Raw genomic sequence first — 22,714 nt, 5'->3', positions numbered from 1 at the left:
TCAATATTTGGTAGTTGTGCAGCAAGGTTGACACCTAGCTTCCTCATTCTTTTGCCTGTTGTACTATCCCCGACATACAAAACTTAGCTATGCAGGCAAATTACAAAACACAATACACATATTACAGTGAACCCTGTGTATTAAGGACACTTTGGGAGTATCCCGATTATCAAGGTGTCCTGATTTTACAGGTCAATTTACATGCTAATGGATACTTTGGGACCATTAACAAGTGTCCAGACTATACAAGTGTCCTTATTTTCAAGTATCCTGATAAACAGATTCCAACAGTACAAGCTCACTTACAATGATATCTGATGGATCAGTGAGCTGGGAACTGAACTTGAAGCAAACACGCAGGGAGTGAATAAATCGTGAAGCACTGGATGAATCCTAACAACATACAAAATATACGTATATGATACAGGTAAGTTACACCAACATTAAGAACATCCCACCAAGCCAATTTTAATCCCACACACATGCACTATAGCAATGTGTACATGTCATAATTTAATACCTTTATAGAGAAATTTTCCTGGGCAAGAAGTGCTTTAAGAAATCTTCCTGATGGTGGAAGATGGTTGAGCAGTTCCCAACAAAGACCAAAACAATGACGTACTGCCATGGCTGACTGGAGGAGAAACAGTATAACATAAGCACAACAATGTGTGGCGGTGTAAAAAGTATACAGGTGTAGAGTGGATAAAGCATGTGTGTGTATGAAGCATTTACAAATGTACAAAAACACACACACAAACACACACACTGACCAACACTCGCGATTGCTGGGGTTCCATGGGTAGAGTTTCATCAGCTCCAGTCACCATCAAAGTCACCAGAGCATCATACAAGTCATTGTAGTCTCCATCATCACCAGAATAGGTGAGTAATAACTTGATCACCTGAACAACATGACACTACCTCATACAAAGACTGAACTAAGTGTAGGATCTAGTATATGTGTATTTTTAAAACTAACAAATTCTCTTCAACAGGTAGAGCTTTCTTCATTATTGTGTAAGTTGTGTGTTGCTGTCCATACCTCCACTTCTTCTTCCCCTTCTCTTTCCTCTTCCTCCCAAGACTCATCATCTTTACCAGGACGTCCTCTGATCTCATAAAATCTTGGCACCATTGCTGGAAGAGAAACAACCAGATCACTAACTAATGCAGGCTAACATGTTGAGTACTAATGACAGCAAAATGTAGTCAGTTTGTTTATTGTTCTACAATGAATCAAATACAATACAAAAAATGTCACTACATACACAAAACACTACACACACTCAATATAATATATACATTATACACAGTACACGATGTATGGTGACTACGGGGCCACATTGTTACACTATACTAACTAGTGGCACAGAAAATCACCAGTTGCTCTACCTGTGTGCTTCACGTGAACCAGTTACCATAGTAACAACTGGACACACAAATTTCACAGGAACGTAGTAACAAGCCTCTGCTATAGAACACCCTTTCATTTGACACATAATAACTTACCATCTAGTGTGTCTGGTTTTGGTTCAGTTTTCTTGTTCTTCTGTTTCTTGTTCCCCTGCTCATCAGTTCCCTTCTTAGAGCTCAGTTTGGACAGGATGGTACGATAGTTCACCTCTAGTGTGCTGGGTAGGCAATCAGGACTGGATGACAAGGTGCGGGAAAATGATGGAGCAACCTTGAATATGTTCTTGTTGACCTAATGGAGGATCAACAAGTTTCTAGTTATCTCTTGAGTATGTACATAAACCATAACTGTACAAAATACACATTATGCCTGTTACACGTATGTGCATGCACGCACTACAACTAGTCTCACTTGTTGCAGGAGCACTTCAAAGTGTGAAGACTTCTCCCCGGATATCATATTCACCATATAGTCAAACACTAGTAGAAGTCTTGACACTGGTAATGGTGATACTAGTGCACCAGACCTGTTAGTAACAGGTACAGTAACTTCTGTATACACTGTGGCTACAGTATAGTAGTAGTACTGTACACATACAAGTCATAGCACTGTAACAAGTGCAATATGGAGAGAAAAATAGAACTACAAAAGCGTCATGATGATTTACCAGTTTTTTTTGTTTTGTACTCAACTAAACTAATGGCACGATCAAAGTGGGGTGATGTTAGGTAGCAGGAGGTGAGACTTAAATAGAAATGTAATCTTCAGTAGAAATTCCACAAATAGCCTGTAATAGCGCCCAACCATCATGAAGGAAAAGTGAAACTGTAATTTTTCTTAAAACCTGGTTTACTGACATTGTTTTCGTAAAAGTGCGTGTGTATACCTATTTTGTCCGTACACACCCAAGTGAGCAAAACTGTAAAATGGAAAACAGCTTTTACGTAAGAAGTAAAAGTTAAATGAAGTCTGTATAAACTTCCACACAGGTAAACTTTGTTCTGAGGTGGTTTCTTTTCAGTAGTCTGAAATACGGGTGTGGAGACTCTCCTCAGACTTTGTGAATTACCTTCCCTTCAGGTTTCACAGGCGTTTAACAACTGAAAAATAACTGTGCAGGCCTCATAGACTACCGGGAATAGCCTATCCCTTCGAATTGGAAAGGGGGCGTAGCCTCTACGTACGCAAACAAAAATGAAGAGAAGTTTTGAGGCTTTGTCGAGAGAATTTGTGGAAAAAACACGATAGTCAAACTATGAAACAGTTTAGAAGATACTTCTGTGCGTAATATGTTGTTAAAAGTAGTTTGTTTCCTTAGCAACGTATAGCAACATAATTGAAGAATTACAAAATACGAGAATTACAATAAATTAATTAAGTATTATTGTACAATCGAAAACCTATAATAAAATAGTAATGTACATATAGTTGGTAAATTTCCGATGAGTTGGCTAGCTGCATGGCGTCTGGTTTTAGAACCACAACATCAACTTGTTTTAACAGAAAAGCCCATAACAGTTATGCTGTACTGCATAATAGGGATCACAATAGTTTTGGTCAAGATCATCATCAAACCTACCCACCTTGTGTCGCACTTTGGGCTATTAAAAAGCCTTGCAGACAAGATAAGTATGTGCTCCAAATAATTATGCTTATGAGCTTCCGTGGTCAATTATATATGCTGTCATGTCACAACTGATTGTGGAGTTTAGTTATATCCTAGGATTGGATTTGAAAAAAAAAAAGACTGGTCTTATTGCCTATGACCATGAGTACATAATAAAAATAGGAAGGGCTCCCTATTTTTATTATGTACTCTTGCTATGACAGCAGATAAGATTTTTCACCAAGAACACAAAGCTACATGAATAACTACTGGATCAAATTTCATAATCAAAATCAGGTAGACTTGAGTGGTTTAATTTTGATGGTTACGTACTTTCCCAAGCACCACAGTGGGCGAGCTGTAAGAGCAGTCTGGGGCATTGGCCAGCCTGGGGTAACTGCATATGGCTGTACAGTTCTGTAATGTTGAATAAACACCTGTGCTGTAGTGTTGATACTCGAAAGGTCCATAATTCCTCCCCACGTGCTCCTTTTTCATTTTGTAGGCAACATCTCCCACTACCCCTACTGGAGCTCACCTGATACACTCAACATCCTATCTAAAATGGCAGGAAACTTAGCTGTTGGCTACTTGTACAGTAGATGCTCTGGAAGGTAACCAATGTATTTAGACCATGGATAAGGCCACAGGCTTAATTTCATCACTGTTTTACATACCTTCCCGCATATGCAGCTACAACGTTCTTTATTTCTTCATCACTACCATATAAGGTTGTTTGGATTGGAGCTTCTTGTACTGTTCTTAGTTTTGTAAATTAAACGTTCACTAAGTATAGCGGCAGGTGTATGACTTTAAAACATTATACTAGTATCATATCATGCATGCCATCTCGTTATTTCTGGTTTTGCATTTCTTCATTTCAACAGACTTCATTATAAATGTAATTCTGTTTTAATTACTAACCATTAACACCTCCCTATCTTGTTAACTCCTTGAGCTATAGCTGACATGTCTGGCAAAGGAAGGAACTGGAACTCTGTACATAATATGAATTCACTTATCTGAACACTTTTACGATTGAACAGGCACACAGGTGTTCGGATAATGGAGGTCCTACTGTACACTATATGATATTTATGTTTAGACATTTAAACCTACTGAGGCTCCGATGAATATTGAAGAGGTTCTCAGCATCCATCTTTAACCAAAAAAATCAAGAAACTAAAGCCCCAGTCACAAATATGTTGTTCATTCACAATCAAAGGATTCTACTGCTTATGCAACAGGATACAAATGACATCGCACATGTGTAATGAACCACTTAGATTCTATAATCTATTTGGAATTTAGTGCTTGAACACAATACAGTTCCTACATTAATGTAGGGAAGATTTAGTGCTGGAGCACAATACAGTAACCTGCATTGATATACGGGAGATTTAAGTGCCACATGGCACTAAATCTCCCCTATAGTAGTGTAGGAAACAAAGCCCTTTTAGCGCCAATTTGTACGGAACCCCCTCAAACAGCCCAAAATAAAATACCTAACAACTCCAGACACTCTTATCAATGACCCCACACAAAGGGACAACAAGTCACTCTGTGAAGCAGTAGACAATCGGTGGAACACTACCAATAGTAGTTGTAGGTTGGTCACATCAAGATCTTCCGTCACTTCACTATCTTTACAATCAACACTTGCATTAATCTCCAGTGATGTCAACAAGCTGAATAAAAAAATCAAAATGAAACAAGTTGATATATGTTCTACATATATAATAGAGGTGTACCAATATATGGTATCAGTGGCCAATAAAGAAATTTTGATAATGTAGGTGAGAGCCAATATTGCTGCTAAAAACCGATTATGATATGCTAATCTTGTAGGACACTGTGTTATCCACACTATATTCCCTTTATACATCAAACACAGCTGGGAATGGTAGTTATCTTGCTTGACTGAAAACGCTATGCAAAAGCCATCTAAGTGTGCACATGGCTACTGTTTAATACAATCACACAACAAACAGTCAGTGTTGAGCACTGTGAAGTAGTAAGAAAATGAACAAAAGAACACAACATAACACAACAACCAGCCATCTTCACAAGCCATTAAAAAGCGGAGTAATCCCAACTATTCTTGGCAGGGAAATGTATCAAAATATTTGTGGGTGTCTATTGTGTGAGTTGTTAATAGAGGAACATCACCATGGGTAACCAACTAGTCAGTGATTATAAATAACTTTTAACCTGTCATCAGTAGTTAAAATAAATAGTTTAACTTCCAAATTAGGTACACTTTGGGTTTATGGGTATATCAAATTAGTATCGTATTGGCTTCAATAGTTTCTTGTATTAGTTTTCTTATATCGGCACATTTCTACCTGTGTAGTTAAACAACTTGTACCTATGAGATATGACAACAATTAAAGGACAGATTATTTTCAAAGTTGAATATGAATATTGCACTATTTACTTTAATAGCTAGAACATACACTTACTAATGGAAACACAGTTGAATACTCTCTAATAGAGCAGTCCCTATATACCTGGAATGCCCACATTGGCACATCCATATTTTCTTGACAAACCCATTCAGGACATTCTTAAGCCTGCCTGTCACAGGAACATTCTATTGTTCTTAATTACTTTTACTGTCATGCATGCTTACATTCAAGGGCATGATCAAATAGTTTAATAGAATAGTCACATGTTTCTTCACTCACCCTTTCCACACACTCAGACACAGTGGGTCATCATCTGATTGATCCTTACTGCTCTTCAGTCGACTGATCAGCAATCTAGCTAGTATGAACAATGATCGAGGTGGTATGTGTAGTGGCCAACAACGAGTGGATAATCCCAACTCATTCAACAACACATCCTATATAAGAAAACAAAAACAAAAATAATACTTCTGTACCAGCAGAGCTACCCATCAGGTAGCAAACCTTGCTTTTGGAACTTACATGGAGCTAGACCTGTTGGGATCACACTCTGTCATATTATGAGTTTTCACTGTATATACTGTACAAGTCATACCTACCTGTAGTGAATACTTGAGCACTTCACTGGTGATCATCTCCTGGACTAGTTGTAGTAACTTCTCAGCAAACTGTCCAAACTCTTCCAGCTCCACTAGTTGTTTGTACTTGTTGGGGTCATCACTAGTGATCACATCAACACTCTGGATCACCTGAGCTAGCTGTGACACGTGCTCCATTGTCAGTGAAGTCCTGTATGTGAGAGAAGTGAAAGTGTACTTATATTTTGTAAGATTTCATTGCATATAACAAGTAGCTCACACCACTTTTTACTTTTGTTGCGTGTGGATTGTAGCTTGTGTCATAGTGCCAGACAACTACCCAACAACTACCCAACAACAACTACCCAACAACAACTACCCAACAACAACTACCCAACAACAACTACCCAAGTCAAAAACAGTCAACCAGAAGGCAAGAAATGCACCTAGAACAGAGAATCAATGATGAAAGGTGACCTCACTGCAAGTGCATCGAAAGCTAGTGGAGCAGAAATGGTCACAATTCCTTTCATGAGTGGAAGTACTAGCAGATAGTGGTCAGCGTTCCTGATGCAGTTCCCAATTTTTCATACAATTTGGGAACAGATATACACCAATAGGTCAATCCCTCCATAGTTCTGCAAATTGTAGGATGTCATGACCAATCTAGTGGTACTATACATATTGGTCAGTCATGTTAGCTAGGAAATATATAACGCACTATTATTCAGCTTCCAATCAAAGTCTCTGAATTATTACTGAGATGGAAATTAACACAAATGTAAAGGCAACCTTGTAACCAATCCTCTATATCATATTCCAAGTTATATTATAAACCATTAGAGGATAATGTTATTAAGACTTTACAGCACAACATACAACGGACATAAGTATTGCACATACAGTGCAGTAGAGCAATGCTCTCATCTGGCTGTCAATACAAACCTCACCTATGATACGCATCCCTGATAATGCTAAATAGCTAGCAACTACTTCTGTGCTCTGGGCCAGTTACACCCTTTTCATATGGACACCCAAAAGTGGGTTCAAGCTGGTGTTGAATAACCCACATTCAACAGTTTCTGTTCACAAGCAATCATCACATGATGGTATTCATTGAGTGAAAATTGTCTTCAATACATTTTATGTATTCATTAAAAACTGCAACTCACTTTTGAAGCCATAAACTGAGAGTTCAACAGCCTACTGCTTTGCAGGGTTGAACTTGGTTATGACTTTGAGGTTCAACCTGGGTTCAATGTGGTTGAGGTGGTCATATGAATGCATTAACTGAGCGTGTTAACCGGGTTGAATGTGGGGTTTAAAGTGACCATACGAAAGGGGTATTATGCCACTACAAACATGTGTAAGCATTAATCCAGAAAAACAAGGAACACTTCGATAAACCACACAAGCACGCATGCACACGCACACACACAACAACAACACGTACTATTACATACTTCAGGTAATCTTGGTAAGCTTTGTGATGAGTGTGTTCAACACCAGCCAACAGGCAGTCAACAATACATTGTGCCACCCTCACAAACTGGAATAGGAAACACACACAAAATTATCAAGTGTCCACAATCCAGACATCTACACCATACCATAACTATGATAAATATAACAAAGCAGTGATTCTCCTACTATATATACTACTAACAATATCACTTCTACCAAGAGTACATAATAATAGAAGAGGGAGAGTAACGTACTCTTGCTTCTACTTATAACAGAAAAGTTGGCATTTCATGACCTGTTTGGGTAAGTATAAATGATATAATTCGAGATCTTTGTCCAATTGTTCTAGTGAAGTATATATGCCCACTTCCAAATACGACACACACTTTAACGATACACTATAACTAAAGGATTGATTACCGACATTGTTCACAAAACCAATGCTTAGAAAATGATAGAATTAAATGTGATGAATTTCAAATAAACATCAGGAGTCAAATAACAACACTAGCTTCATTCAATCAACACATGATCAATACCTGGACTGGTTTACGTCTTGTTCCATCACCCAACTTGTTATCGTTACCACTGCTCTTTCCACGAGGTGGCAACAGAGGTAATCGTGGTCCCAGTGATGATGGCTGTTCTGACTTGGGTAGTGACACTTTCCTCTTTGGAGGGAGTGGCGGGGGTGGTGGTGGAGGCACAGCAGATTCATTGATGGGTGTGGCCTGTTCAAAATTCATGGGAGTGGTCCACTGCATGGCACACATTGGGAAGTTCGGCCATGGCTCTAAATATAATATAAAATATTGGAATTATATATATACACATTGCAGCATAGACCACCATTATCTAAACAGCTGTATATAGCTTCAGTAAACTGTTTAGATAACATAGCCAGGAGCTTATGAGCTGCCGAAGGAGCATGAAACTTACTTTAACACTGCCTGCCGGGTGCCATCGAAATCCAAATTCATTAGCGATTAGTTTCCATATAAGGAAAGAAAAATCTCATTAGTAGACGCCATGTACTAATTGTGCGCGACACTCGTAGCAATTTATTCAAAAACATGACGTAATTTGGATTGTGATGGAACCAAGTTTCATGCTCCTTTGCCGCCTCATAAGCTGATATAGCTTATATACACATAGAACTCCATTTGATTATCGTATATAGCTGGTTATTTTCTTTGCCGCCTTATAAGCTGATATAGCTTATATACACATAGAACTCCATTTGATTATCGTATATAGCTGGTTATTTTCGAACCAGAAATTTTCATAGAACAGTAAAATCCAAAGTTTTAAATTCGAAGAATAAATATTTCGAAGTACAGGTGGATTTCAAGCAAATACAAATTCATGTCACAAATTACAAAAATACGTAGAGTCTACGTGTGCTCGCCTTACTGATGGAATCGAGGATGGAATAATCCCCACTTTTGCACACTGGAAAGAAGACAGTTATAATAAAGAGGAGTAATTACAGTAGTTAGCAGCCACTGGCGAGGCAATTGTCGGCTAAATCAGGGTACAGCAGCAGACGACATGGATTCTCAACAATGGCCATTCTGGATAGTTTACTGGCTATTGATGCAGTAATGATGCAGTTCAACTGTTATTGATACTACTGAGTTTAAACTTGTAAAGAATACAATACACGTTGTACAATCACATGAAAGCATGTTATGCTTACTTGTGGGAATTTATTTTCGAAGACAACAGGACTTTGGAATCTATTTTCAAAGAGAAGGGCCTCTTCGAAACATTCGAAAATAAAAACCCTTTGAAGATAACCAGCTATACGGTATACACTTACTCAACTACTCTAATTGAACAGTCACCTATTTGCAATTTGCAACTTAAAAAATCATAAGCTTGGAGGTAATTGGAACAAGGAATTCGAGCACACACACACACACACACACACACACACACACACACACACACACACACACACACACACACACACACACAATGAATCTGGGCACTGGCCTTTGTGCCAACCTAACAAATTATTAAAATAGCTTAATACAGTGACCTGATTATACAATTGAATTCATCACCTTTGCAATTGACTTCGTCCTGTTTGCAGTAGAATTTGTCTCGTTTGCAATTGATTTCGTTGCTTTGCATTAGAATTCATCGCCTTTGCACAAGAATTCGTAACAAAATTGGCAGCTGCTGTCAACACGAAAACAAGATGTAGCAGCTAATACATGATCTTGTTGAACTACAACTGTTGTAAGCAACTCTTTATGAGGAGATAACTCTTCTGCTATGGCTTCCGATGGGTGTGGTCACTCGCAAACAAGTTAATTAACTTCACAGGCAGCTAATGGCTTTGCCTATAACCAGTTTCAATTACTCTCTAGTGTCTCAAGTGGTATTATCCATGGTGAAAAAGATTCACCTTGTGATGAGCGGCTGGTTTCTTACAGTCAATGTTGCTATGACGAATTCTTGTGCAAACCCGACAAATTCTAATGCAAAAGCGACGAAATCAATTGCAAACAGGACGGATTCAATTGCAAAAATCTGTAAAGATGTGCTGGCCTGTACACTCACCAAGAGATGCCTCTGATCCAGTGTCCTCATCACTGAATAGATTGTACTCACAAATATCATCAGAAGAAGCAATGGACAATGGTGGAGAGTTACCAGTGTGTTCTTCAGCTGCCTCTTTTGTTGCTGAGTCTGTTGTGTCCTTGCCTGTTGTGGCAGCAGCTGCCGCCGTGTCAGAGCTAGCTGGTGGTGGCTTTCCATCACTCTTCTTTCCAGATGGTTTACTAGCAGTAGATGATGCTGCCACAATTGCCTCAGTAGCATCACCAGCAGTGCTACTAGTAGTTGACTTCACCACTTGAATAGCCTATAACAGAAATAATAAATAGAAATACAACATGTGAACAGCAACACACACTGCAAACTACTCTAATAGAACACACGTACACACACGCACTAGTTACCTTCTTATATGAGCTACACAATAAGGTGAACAACACGTCTACTAGTGGTACTGAAGCTATCAACATCCTCATCCTCTGCCATGGAGTGTAGCTGGCTAGGATGTCCAGTTGGTCGGCAAACGGGATAGACTGGTCTGACTTGTTGGATTCGTCATACTCCAAGTCTTGCACTAGAAGGCATAACACTTGGAAACCTTTAGTAACCAGGTCCACTGACCAGCCAGCCAGCTTGGCATAACTGTAGGAATGACACAGAATACCATTAATATTTTTAGTAACACAAATAACAATTTTTTCTGCTTTATGCTATAGGCATACATCACAAACCAGCACGCACGCACGTACATACACATGCACACGTACGTACACATGCACACGTACGTACGTACGTACACATGCACACACACACACACACACAACCACACCTCAGAGCAGCTGAAGGCTTGTTGCCTACTGAAGTATCCTGTTCAATCAATGGCTTGCCAGTCAATAATGGTTGAAGGCCACCAAATATGTTATATGTTATCAACACCCACAAGTTTAACAACACCTGCACACAGATATAATGGCAATAATTTTATATGTTACACTGGATAAGAGATAAGTGGTCCGCTACCTACTTATACAAGTCACTACAACTAACACTTCAATACCCAAGAAATGTATAATATACAATATTGCAAGTTTTGTTCTTGTAGGAGGTAAGGGAACTATAAAGCCAAACCTTACGGGACCCAAAAAACTCTTTTATTATAACTAATTTCTATTGACTGAAAGCATACTATAAAAGACCCTTTCTAGTATCTATCTATCTATCTATATATGTAATATATAAACCATGGCTACGAGGTGTATTGCACTTGTATACACCCCGACTCCGAAGTCAGAGGAAGGGTGTATATAAGTGCAATACACCGAAGTGAGCCATGGTTCATATGATATATACCATGTTTCTAAATTAATCCGCACTACATTACTTACTAACAAGCCATACGTACACAAACCAACTTCAAGTATATACTTACACTTAATTCGCCATAGTTTGGCATGGTAGACATGCTGGAAACGTCCCTCTCACAATGAAGAATCAAATTGATTGTGGGACTTAGTAAACATATCACTGTATATCACCAGGACTTGTCCGTTCATATTCAACAAACGTAGGAGCAACGTTACTTGCTGCCACTCATCATCAAAGTCACTAGGTATGGGTATAAAATGAGTCCAGTGGGTGGACTCGTACTGGCTGGGGTGATTGATCGCCTAGCGTGACGAAGGCTATTAACCCGAGTCATCTGGGTGATTAGTCATGCTAGCGTGGGCGTCGTTCACCCACCCACATCGGGCTATCAGCCTATTATCGTGACACAGTAATGTGTCACGTGACATCCCAGGTGAGTATAATATATACTTACCTGAGTGAGTATATATACTCACCTCAGGTAGGTATATATATACTCACCTGAGAGGGTTGGGGTGTATATGCCCTATATGCAACCAGTGGCGCCTTTGAAGTTTCACGTGACCATGGTATATATATATACCCACATACAATATATATATACCCACATACAACTGGTATAATCAAGAAAAATAATTTAACATTTACATCTTTCCACAACAGAAGTACTTGTACACACAAATAATTTTTCCACTCACATGTCCACTAACTCTGGAAGACTCTGCAATTTCTGACTCCACACAAGTACAAGCCTTCAACTACACAGAATAATTCCAACATATGTGACTAGTACTACCAACTAAAGTGTACTTACTGAAGACAATATGATGGCATGAAGGGCATTGACCATATTCTGAACATTACACACCATCTCAACTGTCTTGCTACACTGCAATTGTTGCAACAACTCAGCCACCTCCATCTTGTCACTGGTGGTAGCTGATGATGACTGTTCTCCATCTACCTTCTCCTTATCACTAGACTGGGCCTCTGATTGCTGTTGGTCTGTGTAGGAGAGATGATAAAACATATGCTGACTATGCACACACGTACACGTACACGCGCATATTACCATTGTCAGGACGAGCTGCTTTAGTCAATGATGTGACAGGTACAGCATAAGCAGCAACAGCAGCCTGTAACAATAGGCAGAGCAGCTCCTTCACTTGACCAATATGTTCCTCAGTCAAGGACTCCAGAGTGTCAGGAATAGTGAGAACCAGCAGAGATGACTGCACTGCCACATATAACTGCTTCACTCTATAAAAAAACAACTGTGGTCTTTTCTGCTCACCATATGCATGTGTTACCTGTCAAGTAATTCTGAGTTATCTGTAACTCCTACTGGTGTACCAACAGTCAAAAACTTGCTGGGTGCTTTACTGTGTTCTCGCAGGGAATTAAAAACTGGTAAAGATAGACAAAAGTTCAACAGCTCCTTTCTACCCTTCAGCTCCCTCAACACAGTCCTGCCGTTCTTCAAACAAGCAGCAAACTGATCCTCAGACACAACATGTTCGTCATAGTATGCATCATTTGATATGCAGTACTTCGGGGCAAGACCAGAAGAGTCAAATTTTTCAAAAAGCTGATCAACACTCAGTGTCTCCTTTTGTGCTGGTGGTGGCACTGGTGCTGTTGCTGCTTGGTCACCTTCAACTTTGTCCTCTTCAACTTTGCCCTCCTCTTCCTGGGCATCTACAGTAACAAAACTATATGAACTGTTACGGCAACAGTAACCATAGGTATGTCACACTTGTGGGTGTGATGCACATGTATCCGTGTGTGTGTGCGTGTTACAATACACACAATGACCTTTAGTATCCTTATCTTGGCCATCCAAGGAATCAATGTAAGAGTTCACAACTCCATTTAACAGCTGTAGATCATCAGAAGATAGAGCATCTTTGCCATAACACAACTGAGCTATGAGCATCAAGAAGACCAGAGAATCCTTGGGACTGCACTGGGTGATTGATTTGAGAGCAAACTGCAATAACACTCTGTACACCTGCTTCTGTTTGGCAGCATCAACACAAGCTGGGAAATAAAAATATACCATCAAAAAGTCAATGTCTACAGCTAAGACCATCAATGCACATTCTATATTTCAAATACTCAGTACAATCCCCCCAGGGCAGTACACTCTTTTTACACAGTACAAAATTATGCATCTCTAAAAATTAAAGGTTCAAGAATTGACTTTGCCCCGAATCAATAGCAGCACAATGACACACTTTACTGTCAAATTATCCTATGGAGTTTTAACAGAATTTTGCTGAGTTGCACATGCACTTTTATTAGAATAATGCACGTTTAATTCTCAGTTGTCAACTTACCGAACTTTTTACGTTTAAAAAGTTGATTGGCAGCCAACAACAGAGCGCAAACATCAACTGCGTTTAAGCTGCCATCATTAACGGCTGTTTCACTGTAATAAAGTGCGTATAAATCGACAAACGATAACGCTATTATAACTTACTAGTTTGTAATTTCATCTAGAATTAAACAAAATTCATGTAGGGAGAGATTATGAGCGGTGACGACAGAGAGAAACTCAACATGTCTCTCTTCGTCCGCAGTAGCCATTTTATCTCTCTTATTACTATCACATGAGTATGTACGCATGCGCATTTAGCGTCCTCGGGTGTCTTGGCAACAAATTGACTTAGTAAACAAACCCGAAGACGGATTAAAGTTGTGGCAATATTGGAGGTATGTATTTTTTCCTGACTGCAGACTAAGGACAGAGTGTCTTGCAACAGGTCGATTTGAAGAGTAACGTTGGGCATTAATAAGAATCATGGATGGTCGAGAGTTACCGTCAAGCCAGAGTTACACAGATTCTGGACCAATAAGTGTTTCAGATTTGCTGAAATCAACTACCAGCAATAATGCAACTAAGAAAAGGAAAGAATTTAGAAGACAAAAGCCAACAGATCACGCCAGGGACTCGGCAAACAAGGCTGCATCTCGCGATGGTGTACCACTAGAACAGCCCACTGAACCTCATACCAATAGTTCTACAATAGAAGCACCCATTTTAAATAGACTACGTAGTCGGTTAGATCCTATTTACAATCCTTCCTCTGACATGCCATCCCAGGCAGCAGCAGACTCAGACTCCAGTGCTGCACCCGTGGAAAAATCAGTGAAGAGGACGAAGAAGAAAAGGAAAGGTAAAAAGCCAAGGAACACTGAAGAAGAAGCAACTCAAGATAGTGTTGATCAACCTGTAGCCACTGTCACTGCTTTGTCCACTGAGACAGATAAACCAGCTGACAACACCACAGGTTGGTATTCAGTATGTGTTAGCTACATGGGGTCCATGCACACAAGAACAGTCAGATCAGTACATACAGTGTATAGACTATGGCAAAATATCTGCATGTGTGTACACTCTCACGAGTGCACACACATACACTCCTCCAGCCATTGACAAAACCCAGCCACCCATTATGTTATCAAACCATTCTAATAAATTAACTAGTGTCCATTTGGTTCTACCTGGGGTACTTAGAGATAATGAGTTACTCTCTAGAATTCCTATGGATATAATTACATGAAAATAACAAGGAGAAAACATCCTGACCACCAGGTAGACTCCTGTAAGTGTTGGAGCGTAAATCGGATGGCTGCAGGTTCGAGGCTACCTATAGGTCCAGTCATGGATTTTTTCTCCTTTCTCCAACTTTTGAAACACACCTTAAGTAGCTAAAGTCTTTGAGAAGGCTGTAGGACCAGGTGCCCTACAGACTGTAAAGCATTAATAAATAAATAAATTCTCGCAGTGGAGTATTGTAAATTTATCACTCAAGATATCATAGTTATTTTATGACTAATGGACAAGAAGCATTAGCTAGCAACATTTTACTAACAAAATCCGACAGCTGCAACTGCATAATTATATGTTCTGAGGGCCTTAAGTATAGCTATATTTGTTGTAGTTATTTGAGATTCATATCTTTCTACATAGTAGAGCAGCTTAGCTAGCAAAAATGAGCAAATTGTGCACTTTGTGCAGAAAGTATGAAACTTTGCACATAGTACCTACCTACCATGAAGTGTATTTTGAGATGTGGAGCCATCGCAGATTTGACCTTTGGTGTCCTCTACAGTTCATTTTATGCTCAAAAATAGTGACCGTTGTCCAAACTAGGTGCCAAATTGAAGATCTTTATCCAAGAAACAAGTTGATACTTGTTGCAAGCTCATAGCATATTCCATTTCAAAGTTATGGTAGTTTTTACCAGCAGCAAATTCATATAAATCCAACCACTCATGCAATATTACACTCTTCATCTACATTCTTGTTTGCCACTCAATTTTAGTGTATATTTTTTTAGCTCACCATGAGCACATGTGCAACCAAAAAGTGGAGAGAGATATCCAGGGGTGGGAATGTACCCTCCTCTCTTGTGGTAGTTAAATAAAGTAGTTCATAATTATACATATGTTGCTCTATCAATACTTTTAACTACAACGGTGGTTCTGTAATAGTTCATTTGGGGGGGGGGGGGGGGGTGCCCCTTTATCCCCTTTGACAAATGAACTCCTTAATCTATAAATCTAAATCTCAGTGAATACATCAACAACAACTGTAATACTGAATGAAATTCATGACATGTGTATTTTTCCTGGTACAACAGCCCAGAACTGTACCTGAGAATACAAGCATGAGATTACTTCTCATCATTCTCAGGTACTGTAGGTCACTCTCAGGTACTTTAGAGGTTGTACCTGAGAATGCACCTGGGGAGTCTAAAATATCCTGGGTGCATGGCATGCCCCTTTAGATGCCATGTGTGTAAACTAGCTATGAACACAAAGATCTTTATACCATCGTCCCCTATTACTCCCCTTTAGTCATTTCCTAGAAGAAGGTCTGACTGATAATACTTTTTCTAAAACCTGTATGCTAAATTTTTATTATCGTAAAGCTTTGGAAAATACTTTTTTGAAGTCATTAGCTTTTTAGCTATACTTGCAAACATGGAACACATTTTGCTATATAGAACCAATTTGTGAAGCACAAATTATCTAGTTGGTTATGCCTTCAGACTCCACGTGTTTGTCTCTAAAGGCAAATATATATTTAAGGGATACAAGATGTAGGTATAGTTCAGGACCATAATCTCCCTATAGTCAGTTCACAAAATTATGGTATGTTTGATACGTTTAAGGCATTTCAGCAAACGTGACTGATAGTATCATGTGAAACCTTAGAGTTTTATGTATTAAAATGTTATACAGAAGCAAATTGTAGCCATAAAGAACTTCAAATTTAAGTTTAATCTGATGACAAAACTACATAAATTATGACGTTTGTTGATTTATCTCACAGGAGTATTGTACATAATCCCTATGCCTCACTCCTGGATATCTCTCCATGTTTTGGTTGTATATGTAACCTGCAGTGCTCATGGTTAGATTAAAAAATAAATAATTGAATGGCAAACAAAGAATGTAGATTAAGGATGTAATTGTGTGGGCGGTTGACTTTATATGACTTTGCTGCTGGTAACGATTACCGCAACTTTGAAATGGAATATGCTATGAACTTGCAACAAGTATCAACTTGTTTCTTGGATAAAGATCTTCAATTTGGCACTTAGTTTGAACAAATTGAGTGTTGTATGGGTGATATATAGACAAAGGTCACTATTTTTGAGCATAAAATGAACTGTAGAAGACACCAAAGGTCAAATCTGCGATGGCTCCACATCTCAAAATACACTTCATGGTAGGTAGGTACTATGTGCAAAGTTTCATACTTTCTGCACAAAGTGCACAAATATTTTGCTAACCCGCTCTACTAACAAAGGCTAAGCTACACATAACCATATAATTTTTTCTATCGTGTGCAACTTGTCCAACTGACTAAGAGTATCTATTGCTAGTATAACTTAGAGTGGAATCCATTCTAAATGTCTGGAACTGCCATTGTACATGTGCTACATGTGTCTACGATACACTATGAAACTTGTAGCATTATATAACTGTGTATGAGTCCATGTACAAGTATATGTAGATAATATGCCAGCATATCAAGTATATACTTTTGGTACTAAAAGATTTTGTCAAAAATTAACATTTCCTGGGAGTATAAAGTTATTGAGCAGCATGGTCTCATATATTCAACTATTTTATTTCAGAATGTCTTACAAAAATCTTTTCCGTCTTGCTATTGTTACAGTTAGAGGAATAGGTTTATTGTTACAGTTAGAGGAATAGGTTCACATGCTTGTAAATTATTTTTTTATGTAGAGAATCAGGAAAGACTGTTGCTGTCTTCACCATTAAGACAACTACCAGGTGCAGTAAAAATGTCATCACTTTATATATACGGTACATAGTAGATCTAATATTTGACCCTCTAAAGGAACCACTGAGTCATGCACAATTTCACACAAAACAGATTTTACGCAATCATAATACAAACTTGAAGTCAAATCCTCTTAGCAATGTATGTATTGTATTTTATACATTTGTTCATACTGTAGCTGAACCAGCAGAATTGGATAATGTAGAAAATCAGGACAGGGGACTACCAGAAAGGTAATAGCCAGTACTCAGTTTTTATAGCCGGATATTGTGCATGTAATTAGAGTTGCACCGATATGCATTTTTTCACATTTGCCGATACCGATTATTTGCCTATTCCTGTAACCGATATGCCGATATTTACCGATATTCTTCATTTCTTCAGAACAGAGGAGGAGGAGCAGAAAATCACCTAAAGTTTATGCGTATAAACTGCATTTGTAATGATAATGTAATTAATTACGTGGGCGGCCGACTTTTACAATGTTTTACACAGTTTTGCTACTATCTCCTTTCATGGAAAAGGAAGCCAAGTAGTTGTAAAACAGCTAATCAAACAGTATTTTAGTGGGACTACAGACTCTTTGTGAAGAGTGATCAACTAATTGCGTGGGCGGCCGATAAATATACACAGCCTACTATAGCCTTGCAACCACACTTGTGCAAACAAACAAACTCAAATAGTTACAAAACAGTTAAACCACTTACTGCTACATTCACCACCTTTACTTTCACCTGTTCATTGTCGTCAACTTAACGATTGATTGTGGGTTTCGGTTAACCGGCAAGTTATTTCCGCTTCGTAGCCGATACCGATACTTGTAAAATTAGCTAATATCGGTTGTTACCGATAATTCAACCGATTATCGGTGCAACTCTACATGTAATGTACATGGTTATTTATAGGGTGCATTGGGTGTTAAGTGTACATACCTGTATAGTGTGAGCCTGCAAACTATATACAGGGTAGATCATAACTGCAAGTATTATAGCGAACAAAGCGCTTAACTAAAAGAGTATATAGATATCTTAATCATCTAATGACTGAGTCATATATAACAGTCCCGATGGTGTTTTCTTTGCAGCAACAGATATCAGCCAGGAAAGCAATACTTTGACCCTGAAGGTACAGTATGATGAGCATTGTATGTGTAAAGTTGGTACATTGATATTTTTAGACTGACAGTATAATCAAACATGAGCATTTCAATCCTCGCTGTGTGACCTTTTTTGCTTAAGAGCTACTTTGATATATTGAACTCTCCATGACTAGATTTGCTTAGCAAAATCATGCATTTGTTCTTGATCAATATTGAACCCATTCATGATTTATAAAACTATAGGTGTCATTACAGAATTACTATCCTAACTGCTGTATTTACAAATTATTAAATAACTTTGTGTCAGTTAGGTCCCAACCATCTACACACATAGTACAGCTTTCACTGTATATCCAATGTATGTACCACACTATCCAAGCATTTCTACAGATCCTCACCTACTGGTATCAGAAGAAGACATCGTAGAAGGAAACATTGATGAACTTGTTACTGATACTTTACCACAGGATCAGCCGAGGGTGATTGAAAGACCATCCACTGTTTTTGTGGAGCAGAAAGGTACTAATACATTTCAGATTGTGTCATGTTTGCATTGTTTGGTCCTTCAGGCAAGCGTGGCTTTATTGAGCATAAAAGAGAAGAGTTAAATGCTCCAGTGATGAATCGTAGGGACACCATCCTGCCACTGACAATTGTTTCCACAACCCAACTTTGCATGGTTTGTTCATATTGATATAACATACTTGTGTTAATAATTATGACACTAGTATTAAGTTCAATGTAGCCAAATCATAGCTTCATATTTGTGTAATATCTTGGCAAAGGTTGTAGCTACATTACTTTGTTAATGTGTGTTCTATTAGAAAGTATTTCAGATTTTGTATTGTGGCTTGCATTCTTGTACACTGTGGTGTCTTAAGCACTTATTTTATATGGTCAAAATTACACACAATGTTGCAGTGCAAATATCTTATTAAATTCTCACAATTACTGTAATAGAACAGTCAGTTCAGATATACACAATAGCTGAATTACTTCTGGCTATAACACTACTGTCAAAACATTACATATATTTTCTCATCCTTCAGTATATTCATATCATCATCAGTAAGATTTCTAATGCAGCACATGGACTTCTAGCAGGTGAATATATAACTCTAATCTAATACTAGTGATATCCCTGTAATATAGGCTTGTCCCTATGGGAGTGCATTATGGTGAATCTGCTGGCAAAAGAAGAGCCGGAGCAAGTGCTCCTTCTACAGTTTTATTCAATGCTATCCCTACCATCTCATTTTGTACATTTGTTCCTGTCAATTCTAGTAATCATCAGCCTGTTGGACAGGTAATGTTGTATCTGTGTGTAGCTGATAGAAATATGTTAGCAATAGCTGGACCTGGGTGGTAAATTGGCTATATCATAATGCCTTGATAATACTGGCAGTATAACGGTACAAGTGTGAGGAAAAGTTAGAAACTTTATATTTGTGTAGAAATAAAAGCAATGAAACAAGGAGGTCATCTACATCTGTAGTTGTAGTAGTGGACATTTAATTCCTACTTCAGCCATATTCCGTATGACAGGAAATTTTGATGAAAGAAAACTTTGATGAATTGACGAATTAGCAGTCATCAAATTTTAATTTGTCAAACGTCAATAAGTACCCCAAAATCAGTGTTTAGATCTGTGATTTCTTGCTTTTTGTCAAAATTTTAGTTGATCTAAGTTGTGATTTGTCAAATTTTCCTTTTGTCAATATTTCCTGTTGTACTGTACAGAGTATAGCCATGACTGAAATATAGGGATTAAAAGTCCTATAGTATACAGTAGCTGTGGTGAAGATGATCTCCCTCTTTTTATTCCTATAATGCCTACTCAGGTATAAAATTTAGTTTTCCTTACACTTGTAACATGACTGTTGAACCAACGCATACTGGAAAGAATGGTAGTGGCCAGACATACTATAAAAATCAATTGAGCGACTTATCATGGTGCCCCAACTATTAGTTACTGGAAAGTGATATTCCACTTCATTTTCAGCTTTGTTCCACCAGTTCCTTATATAACATTGCAAATGAATAACAGCACAAGAAGCATCTCTACCATTATTTCAGTCACTATGGAAAATGCATTAAAATGCACACCCTGACTATCGATTACTGGGAAGTGAATGACCATTCCTCTTTGTTATGTTCTACCTGTTATACAGGGTTATGTTCTATCTGTTATACAGTGTTATGTTCTACCTGTTATACAGGGTTACAACAGTACTAGTAGCGCCTCTGCTATCAGTAGTCACCGGAAATTATGGATGATTCTCATCACAGCCAGCTGTCCTGAAGCCTCTACGTGTTGTTGATAATCAACACTTATGCAGAGAAAAGGGACGTAAAGACTAAGTCCATGATGCATACTTTGTAGCTGCTGCAATTGGCGAAGTGACAAGTCTCGGGACAAAGAAACATTGAAATCATTCATGTAGCATTAACCATAGTCAAGGCATCTGATCAGTCAGTCAATCAGTTAGTTAGGCAGCCAGACTCAATTAAATAAGAAATTTTAGAATTCCACAAAGGATTTGGGGTCACTCTGAAGACATTTATTACATGCTCATGAAATTTTAAGGCAAGACTGTTACTGTTACAGTGGAATCTCGATTATCTGAACTAATTGGGTGGAAAGGGTGCTCATATAATCAAACAGTACGTAAAATTGAATATCCAGAGCTTTGCTCAACTACTCTAATAAAGTATACACTTGTTGACAAAATACAGTCGATTTGGTGTTCGGATAATCGAGAGTTCGGTTAATCGTTGTTCGGATAATCAAGGTTCCACTGTATTGCCACACTCAGGCATGCTGCACTCAGGCATGCTGCGGCGTCGCTGCCCAAAGGGCTGTCTTTGTCAATATTGTTTTTCTATTCTTATCCATCACTATCCTAACGCTTCAGAGGGTGACAAGCACACATATAAGGGAAATCACCAAGATTTTTGCTAGGCGCTACTATAACTGTTGTGTGTTTGTGTTTATGAACATGACATGATTTCCTCTATAGACTTGATGTTGTTAAAACAAGTAAAACTTGTTTGGATACTTTCATCAAAATGCCACACCAAATTAGCATAATTATTTGTAAGTGTGAAGATTGTATAATGAATGGTGAATTTACATGTGTTATTTCTTCCTCACAGCACTGGGATTTCTTTTAATTGCATATGTGTTCACATTGAGCATTGTCGCAATTGATGAACGAATATCACTTATCTCTGATGCTCCAGATGAATGGTAAGTATTAAAGAATACAGTTTTAATTTCTTTAACCAGTTTCACCACCTCCCTTATATTCTGCAGGTTAGATGTATTAGAAACATCAGATAGTCCACCAGTTTCTCCTGACACAATACAATTTGTTCTCAATGGCACTGTATATGTGTCCAGTGGATCAACTAGTAGTAGGGTAGACTCTTGGCTTGCCATCAATACAGTCAGAGCTATTTGTTATAACTTGAGCTGGATGTTGTCAGTATGGCTTGTCTCGTATAACAGACTTGAAGGTTAGTCAACTAGAGGTGTATAAATTTTTTTAATACTCTGTATTCTTTGCAGAGAGATTGAAGGTCTAAAATATACAGCTATATGAAGTGCATAGCACACCACACTACGTATGACGTGGAAGACACAATGTACATGTACAATTGAGTATATATGTATATATATATTTACTGTTTATACTATAGACTGTGTAATACCCATGCATTTGTGTCTCTTTGTATACAACATGGTTACTGTGAGCCTAGAAAATTCCTAGCAGTATACAGGTTATTTAAAAGGTCCTGTTAGTAATTGTGTTAAAATAGAAAAACTATGTGGTTAATCAGCAAATCTGCTACATCATACTAACTGTGAAAAGTACATGTTC

At 38.3% G+C, this 22,714-nt stretch overlaps 2 protein-coding genes across 2 annotated transcripts in view; one reads left to right on the top strand and one right to left on the bottom strand.

Moving 5' to 3' along the window:
- The window catches only part of LOC136266674 (E3 ubiquitin-protein ligase UBR4-like), a 58,046-nt gene extending 44,029 nt beyond the window's left edge, over positions 1–14,017 (bottom strand). Inside the window, exons 1-21 of the mRNA XM_066061674.1 lie at positions 13,889–14,017; positions 13,746–13,837; positions 13,222–13,446; positions 12,717–13,104; positions 12,479–12,666; positions 12,221–12,411; positions 12,105–12,164; positions 10,871–10,995; positions 10,446–10,683; positions 10,045–10,348; positions 8,013–8,266; positions 7,473–7,558; positions 6,031–6,220; positions 5,711–5,868; positions 4,529–4,711; positions 1,829–1,943; positions 1,513–1,708; positions 1,046–1,140; positions 774–905; positions 521–634; positions 307–393 (exon numbers count right to left, since the gene is read on the bottom strand). Coding sequence (XP_065917746.1) covers positions 307–393; positions 521–634; positions 774–905; positions 1,046–1,140; positions 1,513–1,708; positions 1,829–1,943; positions 4,529–4,711; positions 5,711–5,868; positions 6,031–6,220; positions 7,473–7,558; positions 8,013–8,266; positions 10,045–10,348; positions 10,446–10,683; positions 10,871–10,995; positions 12,105–12,164; positions 12,221–12,411; positions 12,479–12,666; positions 12,717–13,104; positions 13,222–13,446; positions 13,746–13,837; positions 13,889–13,995 — 3,528 coding nt within the window. The 5' untranslated portion in view covers positions 13,996–14,017. The remainder of the gene's footprint in view (positions 1–306; positions 394–520; positions 635–773; positions 906–1,045; positions 1,141–1,512; positions 1,709–1,828; positions 1,944–4,528; positions 4,712–5,710; positions 5,869–6,030; positions 6,221–7,472; positions 7,559–8,012; positions 8,267–10,044; positions 10,349–10,445; positions 10,684–10,870; positions 10,996–12,104; positions 12,165–12,220; positions 12,412–12,478; positions 12,667–12,716; positions 13,105–13,221; positions 13,447–13,745; positions 13,838–13,888) is intronic.
- Positions 14,004–22,586, top strand: LOC136266676 (transmembrane protein 237-like). Its single transcript, XM_066061676.1, has 13 exons — positions 14,004–14,121; positions 14,172–14,699; positions 17,674–17,721; positions 17,910–17,964; positions 18,816–18,856; positions 19,221–19,349; positions 19,400–19,509; positions 19,880–19,934; positions 19,983–20,136; positions 21,851–21,927; positions 21,987–22,080; positions 22,147–22,349; positions 22,402–22,586. The coding sequence occupies exons 2-13, from the start codon at positions 14,210–14,212 to the stop codon at positions 22,416–22,418; spliced, it is 1,473 nt and encodes a 490-aa protein (XP_065917748.1). The 5' UTR covers positions 14,004–14,121; positions 14,172–14,209; the 3' UTR covers positions 22,419–22,586.
- Positions 22,587–22,714: the final 128 nt, after the last annotated feature.

This window comes from Dysidea avara, chromosome 9 (assembly GCF_963678975.1).
Source record: "Dysidea avara chromosome 9, odDysAvar1.4, whole genome shotgun sequence".
Lineage (NCBI taxonomy): Eukaryota > Metazoa > Porifera > Demospongiae > Dictyoceratida > Dysideidae > Dysidea > Dysidea avara.
This window is presented reverse-complemented; position numbering and strand designations above follow the sequence as displayed.

What these genes read in the sequence shown, in the direction of transcription:
- LOC136266676 (XM_066061676.1), top strand. Translation starts at nt 14,210, where the DNA reads ATGGATGGTCGAGAGTTACCGTCAAGCCAGAGTTACACAGATTCTGGA. An exon ending in GACAGGGGACTACCAGAAAG is followed by an intron (nt 17,965 to 18,815) that starts GTAATAGCCAGT and finishes TTTTCTTTGCAG; the next exon opens with CAACAGATATCAGCCAGGAA. An exon ending in TCTGATGCTCCAGATGAATG is followed by an intron (nt 22,081 to 22,146) that starts GTAAGTATTAAA and finishes TATATTCTGCAG; the next exon opens with GTTAGATGTATTAGAAACAT.